Source organism: Equus caballus, chromosome 5 (genome assembly GCF_041296265.1).
Source record: "Equus caballus isolate H_3958 breed thoroughbred chromosome 5, TB-T2T, whole genome shotgun sequence".
In the NCBI taxonomy this organism is placed as follows: Eukaryota; Metazoa; Chordata; class Mammalia; order Perissodactyla; family Equidae; genus Equus; species Equus caballus.
In genome coordinates, this window is record NC_091688.1 from 99,939,772 (window position 1) to 99,965,468 (window position 25,697).

Here is a 25,697-nt window from a genome sequence, read left to right on the forward strand (position 1 = left end):
ATAAATCAGCCTTAGGCTCCCATGTGTTTTGTTAAGTACCAAGCTATCAGCCTTGGCCTTGGCAAAGACGCTGTAATAATTTCTGCTTCTGCAGTAGCTCCCTACCGTCAGGAGCACTGCCATGCCATCAGATCTTGGAGGGTGGTTACGCTTACGGCCTATGGAACCAGAGGATTAACTTCTGGGTTGACCTTTACTGTGGTTTTCCCGAGAACATATTATGATTTTGTGCTCTGGAAGGCAACAACAGCAGATTGCCAGGTCTTGGAATGCAACTCTGTATTACCCCTCTCTGGTCCCTACTCTCATCTCTGTACCTGAACCAGTGCCTGGCCATGGTAGTACAAAATGTCTGTAGATAGCTGGTGTAAAAGAAAGCTGATAGAGTGTGAATATTTGTGTCCCCTCCAAAATTCATAGGTTGAAATCCTAACTCTTAAAAACGACAGTATTAGGAGGTGGGGCCTTTGGGAGGGGCTGAAGTCATGAGGGTGGAGCCTTCGTGAATGGGGTTAGTGCCTTTAAAAAGAGAGTCTAGAGAGATCTCTACCTCCTTCCACTGCACGAGGACACAGCAATGAGGCACCTGCTGTGAACTAGGAAGTGGACCCTAGCAGGACGTGACCATGCTGGTGCCTTAATCTCGGACTTCTAGCCTCCAGAACTGTGAGAAATGTGTTTCTGTTGTTTTTAAGCCACTCAGTCTGTAGCAGCCTGAACAGACTAAGACAAAAGCCTCAGCTACAAGCACACTTCTGTCTCCTGGGACAGTGGTTCTCCACTCAGATTACACATTAGAATTACCTGGGGAGTATTTAAAAAATCCCATACCCAGGGCTCCACTCAAGACCAATTCAAGCAGAAATCTGGGGTGAGGATGGGGCCCAAACATCAATATTTTTTAGACTATTTATTCCCTAGGTGACTCTCCTTTTGCAGTAAGGGTTAAGAACCACTGCTCCATAGAAACAGACCTGCAAATATTATAAATAATTATAGCTGTAGACATTTTAAAAGTCAGCCGTGTGGCTGCTCTAACCAATTCACTTCATTCACTTAATCTGTCAAAGCTCAGAGGTGGCAGGTGCAGCCAGAAGTCAGGGATGCTGGCGAAGTGCTACGAACGTCAGCTCTGCGACCAGCAGGCCAGCTGGTCCTGCAGTGCTGGCTCATCTTCCACCATCTTCGTGAAGAAATTCAGCAACGTCGGTTTATCGAGCCGCTCTTCCAGAGCAGGGCTTCTGACTGCTTCAGAAACCACTTCCCTGTGGTTAAGACAGCATGGGCCAGCCACTGGTTCTCACTTGCAGCTGTACCACCACACACACACATCCCCTCACACACAGGCACACAGTTCTCAGGATAAATTTTTTTTTAAAGCTGACTTTAAGATTTCAACAAAGCATTTAGACATTTTGCTTACAATATTTCCATAGTTCTTTCCAGAAAGAAAAGCATAACCATATGCTCAACAGGAGACCCCACGGATCGTTGGGAAGACCACGAGCATCCACCAGCGCTCTGTGGATCGTGCTTCAACATGACTCTTCGGACCTCAGATTCTTCAGGCGTCAAATGATTGATGGGACCAACTGACCCCATTAAGCTAACGTTCTGTGATTCTATGATTCACTTTTCTAGAGGACCCAGCCAAGTTGGAGATTCCCTTTATTTATCTAGTAGATTAAACTCTTCAGATTCTTAAAGGGGATTTGTTTGTTTTTCTTCCCAACCTCCCGCCCCGCACCACTGAGCTCGGCAGACAGCGGCTGAGAGAATGTGAGACGTTCCCAGCCAGGGCACTTCTTGGACACAGATTCTGAAACTTCAGTGGTGATTTGGCGAGGCAGAGTGGTTGGGTTTCTTTGTGGGGTATGGCAGGAGAGACGAGAAAAAAAGGTGTGCTTTGGATACGTCAGAACCAACCACAAAATAATTGGGCCTACAGCCTAATCTAATCATGCTTTCGTTTATTCACCTCATATAAAAGTCTCTGAAGAATGCATTTGAGCACAATATATAATAATAATACTATAACATACATGGTGAGAAACTTTTGAAAACAATCAAATGTCCACCTGAATAGCAGTGTTCACAGACATACAAACCCATTGGTCATGCACATTTGTGCCGTTTTTTTTAACTACTGAGTCACAAGGCTGAAACTGAAAGCGTGAAATACATTTTACAAATTGAGACTGAAGGCAGTAGGAAGCCTAACAAGTGTCACCGGAAGCTTCACATTTGCACAATTTAGTACATCAGTTCACATTTTATTATAAAATTCACATTGTTTTATTGTTTTCTTTTGTAATTAATTGGAACATGACGTTCCTGCCCAACGGCAGGCGGGGGGCTTTCTCGTCGAAGTCAGTAGTTGGGGAACACTCAAAGAGCCGCCTGGGAGCAAATGTAGTGTTGCTTTTTAAACCGAAGCTACAGCGATAGCAGAACCCAGTTGTCGCCCAACTCCTGCACACGCAGACGCGGATGGAACGTGGGCCAAGACTACAGTGCCCTGCCCAGCCCCCTAACAAACTATACAAAAGGAAAAGCTCAGTATAAACCATTTAGTATCTAATGTGACAATCCTGTTTCCAAAACCGGTTCATAAAGGGGTTGCGTGGGATTAGCAACTCAGACGGGGGCAAGGGCAGAGCCTCTGAAGAAAAGCCCAGCGACTCCTCACTGGCGAGGGGCCGCGTGTCTCTCCTAAGCGACGTCCAGGTTATATAATACACAATACAAAACATTACGAGAAAAGTCGCAACTCTTAGGCAGAGTTTTCTACACAAATTTAACACCACCATTGGCAGGCAATGTTAGATATATAAATTAATAACTTACAAAACATTACATTATATACATGAAGTAATAAATACACGGTTATAAACAGAATGGAGGTGTCAGGGCAGAAGGCAGTGCAAGAGAGAGACGGCAGCATGAAGTTGGCAAGGGCGTCATCAGTCAAGGGGGGTGGGGTGGGGGGCGAGGAGGGGACGGGGATGTGCGCTCCCGGGGCCCGGGGGCCAGCCACGCGGGGCGCACTGCCTCATCAAGGTGAATTTACACTGACTGTTATTGTGAACAACACAACTACCCTTCCTGCCCCTTAGTTTGTTCAACTTTATTCTGTTTACAGCAAAACAGTGAAACTCTAGAGGAGAAAAAATTACTGTTCAGAGCAGGCAGACAGAGGCAACAAGTTGGATGGGACACCGGGGGAAGGAAGTGGAGTGTGGTTAGAAGCGTAGCCTTTCTATTTGCAAAAGTCGCTGTAGTAAAGTGAAAGATATTGCCCAAGAGAGAAGGAAGACCGTGTTCTTTCCTTTTTTGGTTTCCCCAGAAAGAGTCAAAAAAGTTCATGTCAACTTTGAATGCTTATCTGTGTAGAAGTTGATACTAAACTCTAGGTATTCAACAGGCATTTTAAAGACGTGAAAATGTTTTACAAAAAAGGCACACAGGTTGGCAGACAAGGGGACAGGTGAGCAGATTTATAAATGACGTTATTAGTCAGTCAGTTCGGTCACTAGGGGGGACAGAGTCCCAAAACTTAGTGCAGAAAAATCTCTCAGTTTTGTGTCTTCCATTTTCAAGCCATGTAGTCATGATCCGAACTTGGCCTCCAGTACCACGTGAAGCTTCAGCTCTCCACCAAGCTTGCAAGCAAGGCAAGTCAACCGTGGAGTTTCCTGAGCTGCTCTTTGCTTCACGGTCTTGCATTCTGGCTCTAAACTCAAGTAACTGGAAAGGCCACATGGCCCTTGTCCCGTGCAGGCCTGGGCCCCCATGTCGGGCTGGCCCTACCAAACAGCTGGCATGCTTGTCAAGGGTGGAATGTTCGTCTCCACATGGACAGGGAGATTATGTGTCGATTGGGGACTTGTCTTCTGTTGCCATGTCTACACCAGTCTCTCCCAGGGAATCCCTGCTTTCTGGATCGATCACACAAAGTGTCTTTGTGCTGCTGAAATAGCTGTGGCCCTCTCCCTCTTTCTCAGGTCCTTCAGAATCCTCCTCATCGAGGGTCAGTTCAAACTGAAACTTCTCCATGAGGCCCTGGCAGTCTCTGTTCTGCTCGTCCAGGGGTGGGGAGGGGCTCTGGGGTATCATGCTCTGATACCAGTTCCTGTTATCTTCTAATGTATCCAGAATGTCCTGGGCATCAGGCTGTACCAGGTCTGCCCAGGTCTCCCACAGCGGGTGGACAATGTAGTCAATGAAACCAACCTGCAGAAAAATAACGTGACACATCTGTTATTGTGATGAGCTCTCGAAAACCAAACAAGCTGCCCTGTTTCCATGTGAAGAAAGAGCAACAAGAAGCCAAGAGAGATCAAAAGTAATGGATTCCATTTTTTGAGCATGCACTATATGGTACTCCTGCAGTGCGTACAATATATGAATTACCGCTCTTAATCCCGCCAACTAAGTATTGTTATCCACCATGTACAAAGGAGGAAACTAAGACTCATTGAGAAGAAATATCTTGTCAGAGGTCACAGAGGCAGAGCCAGTTAGTGGTGGAGTTGGGACTCAGTCCCAGCTTTTTCTGATTCCAACGCCTGTGTTCGTCTCACTATAACTGACTGCTTTTCCTTTTACGTGTGCCAGATAAGAAGTCTGGATGTAACCCTGGCTGGGAATGACTTTATCGTTAGTTGGATTCTGTGAGTCATTCTCTGAAGAAGGAAACCCCAGGTCTAACGAATTCTGACTCAACATTCTTTCCCTGGTAACTTTAAAACACGCTGCTGTTCCAAAATGAAGGGAACTGGCCCCCGACTATTCCGAGATTTCTCAGGTTCTGTGGAATGCTTTCAGTTTGTAGACGAGTTTGGTAAAACATCTGCAAATACTTCAAGCCCCTAAACAAGTAAATATCCCCTCTCTGGACGTGTCTGCAATTGTTTGAGATTCATAGGCACACAGTCATTTCCATCAGGAGAAAGAAGGGAAAATAAAAACAATTAAGCAGTTCCTTTGGCAGTGTTCCTGTGAATAAATAAGAGGATCATGGCTCTGCTACGGTCTGCACAGGGGCTATGCATCCTGCATGAGCTCGCTCTGTGGCCTCATGCTGACCTCTCCATTGTAAGACAAACAGGAAACATTGGGGGTGGGGCAGGTCGAGAGAAAGAATAGGCACCAGTGAATGAGAGAGTGGAATTCCCCTGTATGGTCTGGGGAGCTGGGGAGACGTGGGGTCGGGTTGCAGTGGGAGGCGAGCAAGGACAACTTATATGTACCCATGGGACATTATATACCTATCTTCCCACACTACTGGAAACTTCTCTGAATCAACATTCTGGGTTTTAGCCAGTCATTTAATACATCAAATTTGTACCATACCAAAGAACCTTAGTCATATATGACTCTTTTATATGTCTATCTATCTATCTATCTATACCTATCATCTATTCATCTATCTATCATCTATCTGTCATCTATCTAATCTGTCATCTTTCTATCTATCATCTATCTAATCTATCTATCTGTCTATCTATCTATCTATCTATCATCTATCTATCTATCTATCTATCTATCTATCTATCATCATCTATCTTCTTCTCTCTGGTGCTTCCCTAGCCTTAACAAACAGAATTCACACCAAAGTCAGGGCATCTCTGATCTGCATTGGTTACAAGAACTTGACTGTGGATGATTCAGATATTTCTCTTGCTTCCACCCACTCCTTTTTCCTCCCCTTTACTTCTTTATGTGTGTTTAATGGATTTTTGGGACTATTTTCAAGGTGTTTTCCAGGGACCCGAAAAAACAAGCTCAAGGCAATGGAGAAAATTGAATCAGCTGAACACAGTGCAGTCATTTCCTTTCTTTATTTGTTTGCTGCCGCTAAATGCTCAGCACTTTTTGAAAAGTGGCCTCTAGTTACTTATTTCCTAGGTCCTGGGATGACAAAGGTCTACCAATCCTAAGAGGACCTAGTCAAGGGCTTTACTGTCAGACTACTCAGGCACCAGAGCCCAGCTGTGGGACCGTGACATCACGGCACCTGTCCACAGTGATGGACAGTGAGGAGCTTTGGGGAGAGGGCAGCTGGGTCACTAAGGAGCTGGGGAATTGGACCAACAGAACAGCTCCTTCACCTGGTGCGCTGGGGAAATACCTGCTGTGTCCATCTCACAAGGCTGCTTAGATATTCAAATAGGATAATGTATGGGAAAATGTCTGGAAAACCACACAGAACACCATATAAACATAAAACATCACTGTTGTTAATAAAAGGGCCTTATTACTATTTATTTACGTATTTATGTATGCATTTATTTATATCTTATTCTAATTAAGGCTTTAGAGTATTTGAATTGGCCTTAACTTAATGTTATCAAGCATTTTATAACATTACACTTTCGGAGCACTTTCAAAGATTTTTTTTTTTTGAGGAAGAATAGTCCTGAGCTAACATCTGCTGCCAATCCTCCTCTTTTTGCTGAGGAAGACTGGCCCTGAGCTAACATCCGTGCCCATTTTCCTCTACTTTATATGTGGCATGCCTGCCACAGCATGGCTTGACAAGCGGTGCGTAGGTCTGCACCTGGGATCCGAACCAGTGAACCCTGGGCTGCTGAAGCAGAACATGTGAACTTAACCACTGTGCCACTGGGCCAGCCTTTCACAGATTTTTAAACTCATTTAATTGGGTTTCTTTAAGAAGCCACAAAATAATGATTGCAAAATAACTATACATTAATATTATAAGTATATATAAATTGGGGGGAGCAGGTAGTGGAGAAAGAGGATAAATACTAACAAAAAAACCACTCCCAATGTTTTTGTGATAAAGACCTTGGACAGCCTACAGACCCATTCTCAGTCATGACCACCTGGCAGAGCTCACTTGTTGTCCCCCCAAAAATAACATTTCCACAGGCCCTGAAGGCTTTGCAGGGACTTTGACACTTTTAAGTGCTACGTACTCTGCAGCTCGAGGCATCTGGGGCACTTCAGCATCCCCCTGCCTCCAGGGCATCATCCCCAGTCCTAAGCACTGAATTTGTGGGCTTGCACACAACCAGAAGATGTTCTCAGAGGTGTAGACACAATGTTGGAAGGAGAGCCAGGGCAGGGCTTTGACTACGAAGTAGAAAAGACATGTGGAAATGAGATTCACTACCTCTGGTGATGGTGGCAGTGTGCTTGATTATGGACAGAAAGAAAAATAGGGTACAGGAAACAAGGAGGAAGAGTAGAGTGTCTGGATAAAGAGCCGGGAGAAATCTGGAGGGATGAGATGGAGGAGGCAGCAGCATCAAGTTCCATCAGCTGGATTTGCTAAGGTTGCAGACGACTATCCAAACTGTTTGAGGATACACAGTCCAAACTTCGATGGGTTTCTGACGACTGCTCTATCCCCACCTTGTGAAAATGAATGTCATGGAGAGGGCAAATGAGTCACGAGTATAAGGGAACTGAATGGGTAGTTGCTTCCTTACAATATTGTACACGTATTGTGTTAAAAGAAAGGAACTAGATAGAACTCTCCAGTTCTACGATCAGCAGAGCTCACAGAAACTTTGGAAACCTTATGTTAGGTACCTGGGACTTTTCCACAGAAGCTGTGTGCTTATCGCACATTGGGCTAATCTCCATTCCCCTCTCCCGCTCTTTGTCTCCCTGCTGGAAAAACTCCTCCATGATGCGGTCTGTCCATTGCCGATACAATTCCAAGGACTTGGTGGGGTTGCTCAGATCTGCACAGTGGACCATGTTGCGAAGAACCTGAAATCATCAAAATTTTGGAAATCCTGTAAAATTTAGGTGTAAACACTACCAGAACATCTTAACCCTCTTGTACCAGAACACTTGGTACCAACTCAAGAACATTTCAGTTTCCTTTTAATCCTTGGCACGTGTGCACCAAAAAAGCAGTATTACAATGGTGCTGGCCAGAGTTGGTTTATATACCATTATAAGAGTCCCAAGAGGGAAATTGTGTGTCTTCTCAGACTGACAGTCATTGAATTTAAAAACAGGAGGGGACATTGGACGTCAGATGCTGCCATCATTTCCTTTCCTCAGTTTGGAAAAAATGCAAAGAATTACTCAAAGGAGATGTTTTCATATTTTCCACTTGTGGAAAGAGGAGACCAGCTGATGGCAATTTGTATAACCAAAACAGACCTAACAAACTTCCAGTCGATGGGATTCAAATCCAAACATGAGCTTTCGAGACCAGTAGTCACGTATGCTCTGTTACAAAAAGATTTTGCTATTTATTTTTAGAACTAGGCAATTCAATAAATAGGGCTATGTTTTTTCTCATAAATTAGAGGATAAACTGGAATGTCCATTTTCTTTAGTTTGTTCTTAAGCCCAAAGCTGTAGTAGTAAACTAGGACATGCAAATAAATGAACTTGTTTGTGTTCATTTTTTAATTATTGTTTGGTTTCGTTTGGTTTGGCTTTGCGTTAAATCAAAGGCTTGCATCAAATACCTGGATACGATCAGTATAGTTGTCCAGGAGAAGAACACCTGAACTTGTAACTTTCTTTGTTTCCACCATTGTCTTCAGGTCTGCCAGCAGGCTCATATGTTTGGACATATCAGTTGCTAACACCTAGGGTGAAAACAAAATGAAAACTCTCAATAAACTCAGTTTATCAGAGAGAGTGGAGTTTCTCCTCCTGCCAAGGGAAAAGTAAGTGAGGATGGCAGAGAGGCTGAAGTCTCACCATGTCGATAACCATTTTCCTGAGCGTCTGGCGCTGCTTCTTGGTGAGGTTCTGGAAGATGTCACAGTGCTCTTCTTGCAGCAGTTTGAAACCCACGGCAAGGTGATGGTTTTCCAACACAGATTCATCATTATACATCAAAGCAAGTTCCGAATCTAATAAACAAGAAAAAATGAAGATTTAATAAAAACGATTCAAACGTTGGCATTACCTCAATGTGAAATCAGATCTAGTTCTCTCCAAATGATTTCAAGAGCCAAGATCTACATCTTTTCCCCTGAGAGAAACAATCTCCCTCGAGAAATTGTCAGTTTCTAAGCAAAAAATTCTTCTAGTAGATATTAGTGCATAAACTTTCTCATTGATTAAAATTCATAATATTTTTAAATCGTTTTTCTCCTTCACTTCAGATGAAGAATTTGACATTAAGTAAGGGCATTCCAAAGCAACTAAATCTTATTTTTATCTCAGTTTATAATTTCCTTGTCTTCACATATTTTGTGCTTTGGAAAAGAATAAACTGAGAATGCCACCTCATCAAATGCATTAAGATTTTCAAGCTATTTCACTTTTTTATATGCTCCCCATCTCTGTCAATTGTGAGTTTGGGGTTTTCAAAGAAGATAATGGTGTGAGTGCAAAATTTCACTTTATCCAAATAATGTAACTTTTTGTGCTTTCTATAAATATGGTAACAAAACATTAATTTTTTAGGACAATCTTTATGCAAATTTTCTGCATATGGCCCAATACACCAGAAACTGCACGATCTGAACCTAAACTACAGCTTCCAGCTGCCTTTTATACAGAATGACCACAGACATCTTTTATTAGGCAGAGCCCTGGTTGCAATTGAGAATATGGTCATCAAGCTCATGAAGCCCAATTTTCTCTTAATCAAGAATAGTGGCTAACTGACAGCAATATGTTACTAATCGCAGGTGCTGTTACTCATATACCATTGTTTTAACTGTGTGCTTCGAGTTGCATCCTCAGGAATTCCCTCAGTGGAGGAGTATATGAAGTCATTTCAGCACTCTTGTCCTGTTCACTCTGCGATCAAGGGCACATATCTGCAAGCTGGCTTTCTATGTTGTAGTGCTATAGGTGGCTGTAGCAGAAAGACCACTTCCTGTGTGAAGCTAACTGGCCCAAATATGGATTGATTCACGACACCACACTACGCCAGCTGATATAACTCATGCAGACAAGTAGTTGCCCAAAGTTTATGATCTTTCAACAGAAGAACAAGGTAAAAACGCAATGTCCCCCACACTTAGATCACTCAGATATTCTGATGATAAGGAATGACAAGGACTCTTTTACAGCAAGCAGCTCAAACATTTCTATAAATCTATCCACACTTGATGTGAATCATGACCACAACAGGATAACCAACATTCTCAGAAGGAAAGGTACTTAGATTTTCAGCATTTAGAAATAGGGCATTAACTGAGAGAATTCATGAATTTTCATTAGCATGTATACTAAACATTTTGAGCATGACCAAAGGTTTAAGTATGGCTTGGGATCCTAAGGCTGGACCAGCCCTAAAGGTCAATGAGGTCATCTTCCCTACTACAGACCAATTCATAATCAAACCTATGCAACTGGAAGAAAGTGTGTGGGACCTTTAACGACCCTTCCTCCTGAATTGTGGAAACCTAATCCAGTGCTTTTTTTTTGAGTTTTATTTCTATTTGGATGTTCCCATGCTCAGATCCAACATTTGGTCCTGCTTCCTCAGTAGAGGGACTCTAATGGGTCATCATGCTCTGTGTGAGAGCCCTGCATAATACTGAAAATCATTATCACATTATTCCCAAGCTTTCTTTGTCCTTACTGGATAATTCCACATCTGTTACTCTTTCCTCACATATCGTATTTTCCAAACATTGAGCACTTTTTATGGCTCCCCTCTGACCCTTTCCAAGTTCTCCATGCAGCTCAAAAATTACGTTGCCAGACTGGACACAGTATCCAGGAAAGGTCTGACCAGTTTGAGTGGAATGAAAGGATTACCTCATTATTACCCTATTTATTATCCATAATGAAAACATTAGGAAGAAAAAAATTAAGCAATGAATCATACAATTATCTCGAATGACTATTCCAGGGGTGAACTCACTTGTGTTGATGAGAAACTGATTGGAGACTCCGGGATGATCAACGTCATGGATGGCAGCAGCAAAAATGGCGGCCAGGATTTCCAAATCTGTGAAGACGGCCTGCAGAGTAAAAATGAGCGCATTTAATGCCTTGTCCTGTTTGCCTGTCCTGCTTATTCAGTTTCACATTAAAGTATCCCATTTCATTCTTATTGGGAGGATTATATATAATTTTATATATTTATAAATATATAATGATTTATATAACTGATAAATTGATACAATTGATAAATTATATAATTGATTTATATAATGTCTCAACATACTAATTTAATTAAATGTATATTCTGTCCATCATCGTAAGGTCTCTTACGCAAAAGGGATAATGGCCAGAGCCCATGCCCACATCAAGCCTGCAGGCTGAGGCTCAGGAAGCCGCGATGCTCATGGTAAGTGATGTTTGTTTCTTGGATAAGTTGTATGGTGGAATGGTGTTACACGACACAAGCACACACAAGTCAAAGAAGCAAGTCAGACTGGCTCTGCTCTAAGAAATAACAACCCTCATATGTTTTCAGACTGAGTAACTTAGAGAACAAAGGCCAAATTCCAGATTTCTAAGACTGGCAATAAATTATTTCACAAAGCTAAATTTGTAGTGTGGTCAGAAGCTTTCGCATATTCATTCATTCATCCATTCATTCAATACCTATCCACTAAATGTTTACTACGGACCAGATCTGAGGACACTTCTAAGAAGTGAAACCTAATGTCCCACTGCTCAAGTCCTACATGCCGTGTTATGAAACCCCTCTGCCCCAACTTGCACACAATGATTTAAACTTGGTATTTATTTAGGTGTATATTGCTTCTGGATAAAATGTCTTTCTCTGGCTGAAAGGTCTTTGCTCAGCCTGTGTGATTACTTAAGTCTCCTGATCCAGCTCAGTTTCCACCTCTCCCATGAAGACCCAATCTAATTACTCAAGGACACGTTGAACTCTTGCTTCTTGAAACATCTGTGGCAGTCACAGTCAATTTCTGGCCACACAGTAGGTAACAACAGTGGATAGTTGATAAACGGTGTTGTCCTACTCTGTGATACTGACACAGAACATAAAAATAATACTGTTTCCTTCTTTCAGGGGAATAAAACAGCCTTAGCTTCATCTCACTTTCCCAAGTCTTCTTGGATTTTATTACTCAGAAAATATGGAACCCAAGCAATAGAGCTGTAATCAGTTTAATCTTTCTTCACTTTCCACACTGAGCCTGCAGAGCTGGGTCTGGACAGGTCTTGGCCAGTCTTCTCCTGCAGTGAGCCTGCACAGTTTGCAAGGACCTGGATATTACTGCTGTCTGTCAAGGAAGAGCATGGCCTGCCAGGCATGTTGGCTGCTTATATTGGTATTAATCTGTGCAGGAAGCAGTCAGAACCACCTACTAGTGAGATACAAGGCAAGATGGAACTATCCCTCTTTGCTCCAGCATTATGAATTCCTCAGTTCTAGATTCTCAGTTACTTTTCCTTCAACCCATAGAATTAGTTTGATGAAGTCTTAGGAAAATAAGCCTATGGATGCTTAATCCTAACAAGAACTATATAGAACATTTTATGTTATATTTCTGTGCTATCCCACCACAGTGGACAGTTCAGATAAGTACAAGCATACTGCGGATATGCTATATACAAGATGCTCAACTAGACACTACTTAGATACTAGAGACACAATGAAAAATAAAGCACTCTGTTAATTGCTTGATAATTAAATAATGTTTCAATTGTAAGAGATGTAAAAGGAAGGCTACTCTGACATTAGAATGCAAAGTAAGTAGAAACGTCATCCATTTTTATTAACAACCCAAGTGGTATAGGCTATACACAATCATTTAATTACACTATATCTGTAAATATGTTAATGTTGTACGACACTTTTTAAAGAGGATTGGCAGGTATGCAAAGCAGATCATAACTACTCACGTCTAATGCTGGCGTAGAAAGAAGAACATGGGTTGACTGGGCTACATCAGCAGCGTGTAGGCTGTTATGATATGCCACGTCAGAATGGTAATGGTCTTCTAAGGTCATCATGTAGGTTACAAATGTGTCAGATGAGATTTTGAATGTCTTTAGGAGGTCTCTTTCCTACGTAGTAAAATGGATTAGAAAATAAATAAGTGGATGTCCAAAAATGAAGAAAAGTCAAGTCAGAAAATTAAACTGGGATGGAAAAAAATCATAAAGAGCCATCCAGTTGGATAACCAGCATTCACTCCTGTTTACTCACCTGGAATATGGCATACATGATGCATGTTAGGGGTCTGTTGTGTGAATACCCAGCCACGTTGAAGATGTTGAGGCCCCATTTGTTCAGGTCTTCCAGCTCCTGTAATCAAAATTGGAGGAATTGAGGAATAAGGACAGTTTTGTTAGCATGTCTTATTAATTTTATTTACTTTTTGGACAATGGCTCACTAAGTCTTTATATTTGTTTAGAGTGTTCTAGTTGCATGAAAATCTGAAAATGGAATGGCCTAGGAGGTTGGGTATCCTCTTCATGCTAGTTGTAAGTTTCTGTATATTTTTTCAGAAAAAGGAGAGTGTGTGTCTTGTCTATTCATAAATTTAGTTGCTGCCCTATATTTGCCATACGTCAGTCCCCAACCAGTGCTGCTTTCAGAGGTGGCTGCAAATGATTAGACATCACTGTAGTCCCATATCTCGGTCTCTCCCCATCGCTGCTCACTGGCTCACTAGTAACAGCTAGAAAACAATCTCAGGGAAACTCCTCTGCGGTTTGGTTGTTATCACTGAGAGCCAGGTCAGGGAGACTCAGCTGCTGGAGCCTGCATAAGTCAACTCCAGTTTAATGTAAAAAGTCATGAAGAATGCCAGTCACGTATTATGTCCTAGAGCTCCTGGGCCACATACAGACCTGAAAGAAGCATCATTCAGTCCTGTGTTGTGGGATTATTCCAAGATTACTGATTAAAGGACCAATTTACTCCATTCTTAATGACTGCCCAGAGTAAGGGATCCAGGTTCTCCCGAGAAGCTTGGCCCAATGCGTAATCAACCTTACTCTAATGATATCTTTCAGAAGGCCTCACTGAATGCTCATTTGCTCACAGTAAGTTCATTTCATACTCTCATGAGGCTAAGAGAACCTCAGCACACACCTTACACAGCCTCCTAGAGGATGTGTGAATTCTTTCTGAGCCTTCTTCTACTACCAAGGTTGGGCTCAAGAGTCGGTGCTGTCAACTTCTCTCACTTCTTCTCCAACTGTGCCAATCAGGGCAGATTCTCCCATTGGTCCTTGGCCTGCACTCCCCAAAATATCCTCTGGGATAATTCAGTCCTGCTTACTGGCCTCTCCTTGGCTTCTACCAACTCAGGACAAAAAATGGTCCTTAGGTATGGAAAGACAATCTTTAACTAGGTGCAACAGACAAAGAGACCACATCAGCCTCCTTATCATACAATTTAATAATAAAGCAGAAGCCATCACTACTGTTTTCTAGTAGGTAGTTTTGGGCATCTGCCAGCTGTAAAGCAGAGAGCACACACACACTCCCCAAGCTCATACATACCTTGGCCAGATGATCTTCATTTTCCGTGTTGACTCCAAAGCGTGAGATGCTTGTATTGTTTAAGCTTGAACTATGCATCAGTTTTTTCACTCCGCTTATCTGTGTCATGAGCTGTTGCTTTTTCTTTTTCTCTCTGTCTTTCTGGGTGGGAGATGGAATCTCCACATCATTCTGCTTGTCTGCAACAAAGGGATATGTTTTTGAGCCCATGTGTACCAAAGAGAAGCCACTGCAATATCCAAAAGGATCTCTAATGGTCTGCAAGGGATTGTGCATCTTATAAAGGACTGTCACGCATTATGTCACTTGATCTCCAGGACAATCTTATGAGGTAGATGGGGAATATACGAGAATTTTTTGCCAAGCAAACTGAGACCCAGAGGAGCAAAATAACTTGTCCAAGAAGTGGCAGAGGTGGGGCTTAATCCCAGATCTTCTGTTTGCAGTGGAATTTAGGAGAATTACCCTTACACATTTTCAAGGTGGGGCATCAATATTTATATGCAGATTTTTTTAAGTGAATAACATGCATTTCTGTATAATAGAAAAGGTTCATGCAGCCAAGCCCAGGTTAATAAAAACAGGCTTTTTGTTCCGCTCATTGTATTATATATGGATTAACTTTTTTAATTTAACAAATCCATATAACTTTAGCTGGACATAACATCACTTCAGTTTAGATGAGCAGTACATGTGTTGGAGAAATAAATGCTTTATAATCTTCAAATAATTCCTTTAAAGTCTTGGCTTATTACCATTTGAGGTTAAGAGGAAGACTATAATTTCAGTTTTACTTCATGCCTTGTGTCTATTAATTCTAGTAAAAGATAATAAGCCATGCCTCTCATTTGTAACAGGCATTACATTTATTAAAATATTTATGCTTATTAAGTATTTCTGCTCATCTCATTTAATCTTTTAAAAAAATCTTGCTACAACACGGTAATAGTGGAGCTGGGATTAGTGAAAACGCGTCTACCTACTCGCAGAAGCTCTTTCCTCTCCACCAAGCTATGAAAACTCAGTCACCAAACAGCCCATTTCACTTCAGAGCGGGGTGTATCCCAAGCACTGCGGGGGGCCGGGGGGGGGGGGGGCGGAATTCATTAACTCTTTCAGGCCACAGGAAGCCTGTGAGTGCCCTAAGGCAACGATTTATTAAACTGTTCAACAGCTACTTCATTGAACTAAACGATGCCTTGTGGCTGAAAGAGTTAATGAAGCTTCCAAAACTTCCTACATTTATCTCTGCTTGTTACAGTGAAACATAGTACAAAGACAACTTCTCCATTTGAAAATGACACGTTACCAGGTGGCATGCTGGGATCTAGACTACTTGCTTTCAACTCTTGTAAATGATGGCAGAGTCACATGGTCTCCCCAGAGACCTCCACTGCCCCCGGCTCCCTGCGGAGGGATCATCAAAGCAGAGCAAGCACAGAGAGATGAAAAGCAGACATCATTCGACCTCAACACTGGGCTGTGGGCTGGAGCAAGGGTATTTTCTCTGCCTCCAATCCTAGCGTTGTCTCCAGGTGCTCACAAGCTCCTAGACTCTCAGCCTCTGACTTGCTTAGGGAGGAATTTTAGTGGTCATCTCAATTAGTGTAGGGGTTTCCAGCTGGGTTCAGCATCGGACGCACCCAGGGAACTTTAAAAAAAGACAGCTTTAGGAGCCCCACCCAGTCCCACTGAACGAATATTTTTTAAAAAGCTTCCCAAGTGACTCTGATGATCAGAGCCAGGTTTGGGAACCAATAATAACCCCACACTCTCACTTTTCAGATGAAGTCAGCAACTTGCCCAAGCTCAAAGGCCAATTTATTCCCCAGATATTTATTTAGTAATTACTTTGTTCCCGACACTGATTTAACAGCATAGAACCCAGGCCGTGAGTTTCTTGTCAAAAATGTCTTTCCAGTCTCACAATTTCTGGCAGAAGAACTATATACGTTGTATTTGAAATTACTTTTCTCTCCGTCATTTCATTCCTAATAATTGCTGCTTTTTTCTCAATGAAAGGCCACCAGAGTCCCTGACCGTCCCGATCACCCCTCTGCCCCACTGTTCAGGTCTGGCTAAAGAGACTGCTGGAGTCTCCTACGTCATTGCAGAGATAAAACCTCTCGTGGGTTGGTCGCTCTTGCCCTGTGTTTAATTAAAGATTCCCGGCAACAGCGAGTAATTGAGCTGAACCACTACTGCGTCTGGGACACGACAATAAAGAAGAAAGCCATCATTCACGGAGACCGCCAATGTGATGTTAACAGGCGTCTCCCTCCGCAGGCCCTGGGACCACGGATAGGGTTCCCTATCCGGAATGTCCTCTCAAACGCTTAGCCAGCGCATTGGCGACATGGAAATAACCTGAAAGGCAGACTCAAAGAATCACAGTCAACGCTTAGTGAATCAACATCAACAAGGGTCAGAACACAGCCGGGAAACAGCGGCCAGCGGAAAACAAATAAAAACACAGACCCAAAAATGGTCACGTCAAAACTCTGGTAATGGCGTAATTCGAGCTCCTTCTCTTGCTAGCTCACAGCTTTTAATCATGTAGAATTCCTAAATTCTCTTCCTTGAGTCTTGAAACTTCCATGTTCTAGCTTTTGAGCTGGGAAGTAGGGGATTTTAAAAGGACGATTTTTCTCTGTTTGTAAAAATATTAACTAAATTGTAACATCACATCTAAATATCGTGCTTTCTCTCTGCTTCGTCCCTGCAGGTCCTGCTTTCCTTCCTCTTGTGCCAGCAGCTGGAGCCCACCATGAGAGAACGGCACCACGAAGCGCGGCACTGGGGACCGCTCTCTCGCCTGCCTTTCGGCCTGTCCATCTGGACACCACCCTTCAGACGGAAACAACGCCTGTTTCTCAGATCCCTTGAGTAAGGGGTTCCCTCCTCCCTAGACGATACCTGTTAACATTCAATGACTCTTACTGAGATACTCTCTTCAACTGTAACTTAAACGGCCAGGGTCTGCTCATTTGGCCCTCACTGAGATGGCTGCTGCCAAGAGCCTCTTCACAGAACTGGAATCTGTGAGCGAACATCCTCTCTCTGGGACGGCGTCTAAAGTGCTCCCATTTCACAGATGATGCAGCTGACACATCTTCTGTTTATAAGATGGATTTTCTTCCCCCTCCACTTTCCCAAGAATGTCTCAAATTTTAATGTCTGTCTAGTCTGATTGAGTTTAACTTGTATGCATGCACACACACACACTCTCTCACACTTACATACTCTCACACACACTCTCTCACGTGCTCACGTGCTGTCTCTTACGCACACGCCCATACAACCGTCTCTCACATACACACTCACTCACACAACTCATATACTCCCTCACTCACATACTCTCACATACACATTCACACACTGATGACTCTCACATAGACACACTCACACACATACTCTCTCTTACTCACAACTCACACATACACACTCACTCTTACACTAACATACTCTCTCTTACACACTCACACACATTTTCTCACACACGCACACACACTACCCTCCTAATGCGAAGAGTCTATAAGGAGTGAGATTCTAACAACTTTCCCCCACAACTTGTTCTTAATAACTTAGTTTTTGAAGTAATGAGAAGCCAAAGGCTGGGTTTTCCTCACAAGATGTTCCTCACCAGCACACAGAACGCTTAAGAGAGAGGTGACATTTGCCTATTCTTGAGATACAAAGTGTTCTCTTATCAGCTTTCTCGCTCCATAGCCTTTGATGATAAAAGATTAATTAGGATACTAAAATATTCTAGCCCCTGGCAAGCAGATGGTGTAAGAGACCAGAGAGGAGGCTGCTTTGGAGCAGCCCGGGAGGGCTCAGGGCTCGGGGACGCCACGCAGCTTCACGCTGGGAGAGTCTCTTTCTGAGAGGACAGACGAGCCCAGGTATTTCCGAATGCAATGTTTATGAAAACAAAAATGAGCGCTTGCATCTATTGATTTCAATCTTCTCTTCCACTGTCATTAACCTGTAAAAGGTCCCTAAAACAGTCCCCAGCTTAGGAAAAATAATTGGGTGTTTCACAGAACAAAGTATGTCTGAAATGGAAGGCGGAAGATGCCTGCCTTCAAAGGAATAAAGGGGGAACGATGGGGAGGAAAAGGACTGGTACGTAATGCTTTCTGCTCAATTAGATGCTAGCTACCTCTCAGAGCTAGGCTGTATGAAAAATTCTTCTCCTTTGTTCTCCATCAAAGGTTGTCGCAACTGCAGCTGAAGAAAGCCAGGTGCTGCAGACACCCACGTACTGGAGACAGTTGGAAAGGCACTGGTTAATCGTTCTGGTGCCCATCACTGCAGACTAATGCCATGAGCTTTGCACTAGGCTGATTGAGGACTGATCTGCTGATAGCAGGAACTGCTTTGGTATTAGAGAAATAGGGTTGATTTTTTCCAATAAAAGCAAAAAAGGTATGTGTTTCCATAAGGTGTCAAGGCAAATGCTCATTGATTTAATGATGTGTGGCTATGCCAAAAAGAAGGGAGGCGTGATGTTCAGCTGTAAGAACAGGTCATTTCCCTGGAAAGTAGAGTTCTATAAACAAGCATAATTCAGTGGTAACTGAGTCAAAAAATCAGAATCTAAATGCTACCCATTCACTTTGAAGTGCAGATCTACAGATTCCGCGGGCCTTATGAAAGAAAAATATAGTCCAAATAGGTTCGTTCTACAATAGAATAGCTTTAAACACGAGATCAGAAATCCCTGGCAATGAAACAGGATGCATGACAGTAGTTGAAGATCATTGATGCAAACCTTTTCTGTCGGTGTCATGTGTCAAATTCTAGCAATGTGATGACAGAGCATAACAGATAAAGCCTCAGATTGGGAAGATAACGATGCTGCTTGCAGGAGGCCAAATCTTTCAGAGAAGTGAACATTCTTTTCCCCCCATTTATCTTTAAGCAATAACTTAGCAAAGCAGTAGTCAAGTTATTTCCGAAGCTTATTCTCATGGAACAAATCATCATACCGTTATTCTCCAACCATATCTCTTAGAAACCACCTAAGAGGGAACCCTTTGCTCAAAGCCCAGTTATTGGAAGAATTTCAAGAATACCCTGTCAGGGGAGCCAATGAAGTCGTCCTCAGGGTCTGGAAGATTTGAGCCCCCCACCCCCGCCACCCCTTCACAGCTCTTGGCAGGTATGGAAATGGGTGGGTAAATACCGGGTGACCTAAGGTCCAAATAAATACCATTAGCCCATAATAACCTTCTGTTTTGATGGGTATTTTCATTCCTCTTTTTTTTTTTTTAACAACATCTTCCTGCTTATTATTTTCACCTTCAAGATTGTCCTTAGTTCTTATTTTAAGTGGATTTGTTCTTCTGTGACTGAACTCCATTCCAAACTCACATGGGGATGTCCCTGATGGGTTACAGAGATTAATACTGAAAAATCTGTTATGGAGCAGGTTGCCCAGTTAATATCTTACCTAAGAAAGTATTTGAAATATATTCAGACACCTGGTTCCCTGATCGGCTCATTTCTGAGAGGTGTGTCAGCTCCCGGTTCAGCATTCTTTTGAACTGTGTATGAAGAACAAAAATGTATTAACCACCTAAAAAATATCAGTTTATCACTTTATATGTTTCCAACTTTACGGTCTAAGAACCAAGAGATTGGATGAGCAGATACCATTAGATAATTGAAAATACAATACCCCCTTTATGTGAAATTATTCTAACGTCACCTGAGGAAAGAGAGGTTTCCTTAAGATTTCTTGGAACTAACATCTGATTTCTTTTGAAGATGCAAACATAGGAAAAGCAATTTTAATATAGGTTGAGATAATTTCACTTGAAAATGGAACTACATTTTAAAATACATTTATTGGAAATTAACTGTAAAATATAATTTAAGTTAATAATCCATACAGTGAAAGGAGATTATATGTAAAAAGTTTAAGGGAAAATGAAGGAATAAAAGAAGCATCTTTTAAAAATAAAGTTGTGTAAAAAAAAGAAAATCAGATTAAAATGCAGCACAGACTATTTCCATACGATGTAATATAACATGTCCTTACTTCACGGTGAGAGCCTCAGTGGGCTCAGTGACAACAGAAATGAAATCATTACAGATGTTTTCAACTTCACAGAAAACATACAGCTGTAAATGTTTCACATTCCAGCAAAGACACATAACAGAATCAGATTAACCCACCTTGATGTAACCCCAAGATACAGATAACAAATAGTTCGCCTCAGGCATTTTGGAATGCTCTCCTTCCGCAATCCACAAATCCCTTCGAAAGAATTCACAGTTCTGAGAGAGCAATCTCGAAAGGATCGGGAAAGCCTTGCAGATTCAGTGGTAAAATAATCAAAACTTAGAAAAGACCAAGCCTCCACAACTTAGGGCATTTTCTAATCCAAACAAAGCCCACGTTCGCACTCCATTCTTGCGAGAAGCCTGCACTGCCCGCTTCTTTCCTGGCAGACACAGTAATGAAATCAGCAATTGCACAAAGGAGCAAGAGCCTGTCCAAATGTATGCAGCTGGCTGGTTTGCAGCACTTATGAATTATGAATAGTCCTGGTGGCCGAAGGGGTTTCCACTCTAGATTAGTCCTGCTCAGCTGAACTCTGCCTGGAAGGAGCAATTCTTTCCTGAGGGGTTGCCAGGCTGGGAAACACAGCCATCTTTTAAAAAGGAGAAGATTAAAATGGAGGAAGCCCCATGAATATTTAAGTAAATCCAAAGTCGGTACCCTCCCCCATTTCAACTAGGTATTCTTAACCCTCTCTCCACTGCGGGGACCAGCGCTCTGCAGACGCAGCCTCCGCACAGAGCTCAGCCACTCGAACCGTTTCAAAGTGGTGGTGCGTTTGATTAATTTGCTTTCTGAACATTAAAAAAAAAACTGGAAAAAGGTTAGAACTGTGGCTGTTTTCAGACTCGGCTTTCAGAATAGAGGAATATTTTTTCAAACTAGCTTTTTGGAGGATTTTTTTTGCATACCAATGGTGTGCCAATGCATTCAGCCTTCTTTCATGGGAACAGAATTAATTTATTTCATTTTAAAAGTATTTCATATGCAGAATGCAATTTTCTGCACTCCATCAGCTCATTAATATGCATATTAGATTGCATTTGACAAATGAATTGAGCACATATGACCTTTCGATCTAGGATCTAGAGTGTGTTAAGATATACACGCTATCATTTGCATGAATGGTGAACTATTTGGGTTATGAATGACTATGCTGATTTGGTACTTTAGCGTTACATGTTCTAATTCATGTTAGAAACATTTAGGAGTTAATTTTTATTTTGTTCTAGCAATCTAGGGCACATTGAGAAAGCCATTCCTGTAGGCTCTCTTTCTCTCCTTGTCGTCATTAGAGAGAGCACAGGCAGGAGGAAGATCTGAGACTCGAGCCCAACTGCAGTGGGATTCCCCACCCAGGCCATTCCCACTGCCCTCCGTCTCCCTCCTCTCCACGACTCCACCCCCGGGCTCCCAGGAGCTCCAGTGCAGCATGTTAAAGGAATAGCAGAACACCATGGCAACAGCCCCCACACGCAATTGGCTCCCTTTCCTGTGAGGCATTCCCCTTTCAAATGAGCATCCGCACCCACAATGGCTCCACTTCAAGCATCCAGGCCCCAGTCACGCCACTGCCTGTGCCCAGGAGACTAGGTCTTCCGAGGTGAAGCCAACGCGAGTCAGTATGGCTGCCCGCAGACACTGCACTATGCATTGTCCTCAAAGAGGCACAATCACCCTCTTTCTGGGAACCCTGCTTGTGTATGTGTGTTTTCCCATCATACGATATGTTATTAACAGTAACCAGGGATCTCTGAATGAACCATCTCAGCTAGTGTGTTTTACTTATTGAATCTCTGTGCAATTTTGAGTTCCAGGTGAATCGCTGAAGTTCCAAGTTATTTATTTTTTAAACGTGACAGCTTGGTCATAATGGCCTCTTATTTCCAGTTGTCAGAAGACAGGCACTTACTCTAAAGTCTTAGAAGCTGGAAAAGATAGGTTTCTATGTTCTGATCAGCTGAATTTTGGCAAAGAAGCAAACTTTAGTTGAAGCACTGTGAAAGCATCTCTTAAAAAGCACAGAGACAGGCAACTTCTTTGATTATGCTCTGCACTAGACAGCCAAATGCAGCATTCAAACAGTCATCCTCATTCAGCATCCTTTATTCTCTTTGAAATATTTAGGAAGATTTTGGAGTCAATCAGTTTGGTACTAGTTCAATAACACCATTTTATCATGTATTTGATAAATATTTATTGAACACCTCAAATGTGCCAGGCAAGGCGTTGAAGATAGAACAGTAAGAAAAAAACAAATTCAAAAACCTTTTCACGCTTTTAATCAACTTGCACCCTAGTAGAAATAGTCAGATATATTCGGGCATGCTAGGTAACCGCAAGTTAACAGTCTGGGGAGGGAGGGGCCAGTTCCTTATTAGCCATATTGGTCCTCCAGCTCAGAATATAGGAGCAGGCAGAAATTCAATCACAAAAGGACAGGAAAGGAAAGAGTTTTCTTCTACTTCCTTTCTATCATCTCCCATCGCCACAGGACCCTGTTGGGATACACTGTCATTCATTCCCAGTGTTGGGGCAGGGAAGTGGTGCTGGGCTATAGGGCGGAGAATAAACCAAACTCCTCCCCTCTCCTACATAGCTTGCAGAAGGGGTCAGTGTACTCATGTAAGTAGTTAACAGATGAATACCACCTGCCTCCTTCTCATGCCTCAATTAGCTGTCCTATGAGCCTTTTGCTAAGGGCATGGCAATGCTACCAAAAAGCAAAGTCATCTTAAGGCAACCATAAAACACAAAGGACAATGAAGTACACAAATGGAGGTCACTCTGTGTCAGAAATCGACCCAGTCCTTTAAATGTTGCTTAGCAACAGCTGTTGGTTTTTCTCCCCCGTAAGGGAGGGCCCAACCACACTGACTAAAGCAATCATTGCTCTCATCAAAAAGCATTTATGAAGGGCCCACTTATATTGGGCTCTGTACAAACTAAGGAAGGCAGACATGGCCTTCAAGGAGTAGACAGGGGGTATCTTTTACGTTCTGGTAATATAGAGTTCAATTAGCATGATTAGTGCTGGCCTGGGTGAGGAGATACATCAAGGAATGGAACAGATATGAACTGTGTTTGAGGTTAAGGCTGAGGAGACAGTTGGGAGCTGGGCTGAGCTGGCTTTTCAGCGTCTGATTCCCATACGGGAGTTGTTACTGTTGGGCCAGAGGCAGCCACGTTGTAGGAGATGAAACCTGACTTTCCTTCCCAGCTTTGACCGTCTTGTGAAGTCACTCCACCTCTCATACATAAAATGAAAGCGATGCATGATTTTAGGATCTCAGCCAGAACCTGTCAAGAATCTATGATAAATTTTGTGGCAGCCTCCTACAGTCTGGACACATTATTTACCGGTAACTAATATTTCCCAGAAAACAAAACTCTCTCAACACTACTGAGAAAAACAACCGAAACTGGAAATGCTTCAGACCATAAGAATAAGTCACCAGCAAAGGAAAAGAAGCATTTATCATCCCTCCAGAGTTTTACCTTCTAAGACTCTTGGAGTCTCCCTGAATACTTTATCAAGCTTTATCAGACACCCAGTTCAGCCCAGACAGGAAGGTAAAATAGCTCCTGAGTGAAACTGTGTCCCAAGGAGTTATAGGACTGCAAGAGAATGGGTGTTACTTACTTTATCAAATGCAGTAGAGAAATCCACAAACAGGAGCACACCATTTCAAAGATAAATGTGTCTCTACTACTTAATGTACACAGATCCTATTTTTCTGTTAAGAATCTGCCTTCACAAGAAAACCCTGTTAGAGCCAACTAGAAATAATGTCCCCAGAGGAAATGGCCAAAGCCTCTTTTCAACACAGACAAGCAAAGTTTGTGAATGAACTCTTAGTAACACACATTCCTCCAATGCTTCCTTCAGCCTATGCCAACACTAGATTTGCAAACACTGCTGGAAATTACAGCTATTTTTTGAAGAGGGAAAAGGTATCCTCTATATAAATGATTTGATATTGTTTGCATAGAATATATCTTCTCTATAAAATCATGTGTGAATTTTTTTGAATAGGCTACATTTAATAGTGGGAATTTATTTAGAATATATAGAATAGCAAAAGCTGAAATTCAATTACACTTGATATGAACATTTTGTTTTATGGCTTCAATTTTTCTTTAGCTTCAGTGCTACATACAGAGATTATTTCGTATGAGCCAGTTTCTTGTGAAGTGATGGAACACTTCATCATTTTTCTCATCAGAGGACTAGTTTGAGCTTTGTGCAAAGATCCACAAGCAAGTCAAGAACTCTCTTGGTAACGAGTTCTCAGTTAAATTAATCACACAGGATGGGTGGACTGGGCTGATCTCAGAGATTCATCCCATTTCTAAAACTTGGTGATTTTATGTTTCTAAGAATAAAACATTCCAGAAAAGTAATAATACAAGGGGCTTGTTCAAGCAATGAAAGAGCCACTTTTAAGACTAAATGGGGTTTGTTACGGGGTGACCTGGAAATCACTTAGGAGTGAATCCCGAGTGCTCAAAAATATTCTTCAGCCTATGGAAGACCAGAGAAGCAGGCACTTCCTCTCCTTGATTACTTCACGATGAAGTCAGTAGGTGAAAATTATACAGATGGAAAAAAGATGCCAAAGAGAGAAAGACAGCCTCGTAGTTACCCTTGCGGGTGGCCGTCTACGCAGGAGCCCATCTGTGAGACAGGCGCCTTATTGTGTGGGATCTTCCTGTTTTTGCAGTACGAAACAACTGCCGAAGTCATTAAAGTCACAATGACTTTATTAGGGACTAAATTTTGACTCATATTTTACACTTTGTTAGTCATAACTTAAAAGAATTCCCGGGAATCAGGAAAGTTGGAGGGGCTGAAAATTCTCCCTGAAATCACAGAATGCTAGCAGTGGTAGAAGGAAGTTGAAACGGAGGTGGTGCAGCGTAGAGAGAAACGGAAGTAAGGAGAGCTTGTCTCTGTCTCAATTCTGGCACTAACCAGATGTGCGATCTCGGGTAAGATGAATTGGCTTCTTGGGGCTCTGTTTCTTTAGTTATAAAATGGCTAACTTCTAAGGCTCCTTCTGATTTTAAAAAATTGCTTCTTCTGTACCCTTAATTTTACACGGGAAGAAATGAAGACCCAAAGAAGCAAAGGACTCTAGTTCCTAAACAACTACACTTTCCTCTGCAAAATCTGATCTAGGAAACAAAAAGAGGGATATAGTATACTCTCTAAAACCCTT

The 25,697-nt window shown here is 42.3% G+C and overlaps 1 protein-coding gene and 1 long non-coding RNA gene across 13 annotated transcripts in view; one reads left to right on the top strand and one right to left on the bottom strand.

Annotated features, from left to right (window-relative positions):
• Positions 1-548: 548 nt before the first annotated feature.
• On the top strand, positions 549-1,706 carry LOC138924348 (uncharacterized). Its single transcript, XR_011439374.1, has 2 exons — positions 549-666; positions 1,437-1,706. It is a non-coding gene; the product is annotated as an uncharacterized lncRNA (long non-coding RNA).
• A 247-nt stretch (positions 1,707-1,953) lies between these two features.
• PDE4B (phosphodiesterase 4B) overlaps positions 1,954-25,697 on the bottom strand; it is a 486,666-nt gene continuing 462,922 nt past the window's right edge. For 11 of the 12 annotated variants that reach the window (XM_023641930.2, XM_023641932.2, XM_070268883.1 and 8 more), the window contains 9 exons: positions 19,861-19,954; positions 14,403-14,581; positions 13,097-13,195; positions 12,790-12,954; positions 10,829-10,928; positions 8,701-8,855; positions 8,463-8,585; positions 7,564-7,746; positions 1,954-4,233 (listed from right to left, as the gene is read on the bottom strand). In XM_023641930.2, the coding sequence (XP_023497698.2) occupies positions 3,868-4,233; positions 7,564-7,746; positions 8,463-8,585; positions 8,701-8,855; positions 10,829-10,928; positions 12,790-12,954; positions 13,097-13,195; positions 14,403-14,581; positions 19,861-19,954 (1,464 nt within the window). In that variant the 3' untranslated portion in view covers positions 1,954-3,867. Of the gene's footprint in view, positions 4,234-7,563; positions 7,747-8,462; positions 8,586-8,700; positions 8,856-10,828; positions 10,929-12,789; positions 12,955-13,096; positions 13,196-14,402; positions 14,582-19,860; positions 19,955-20,588; positions 21,214-25,697 lie in introns of those variants that run through there. The other variant, XM_014740115.3, reaches the window with a different exon arrangement.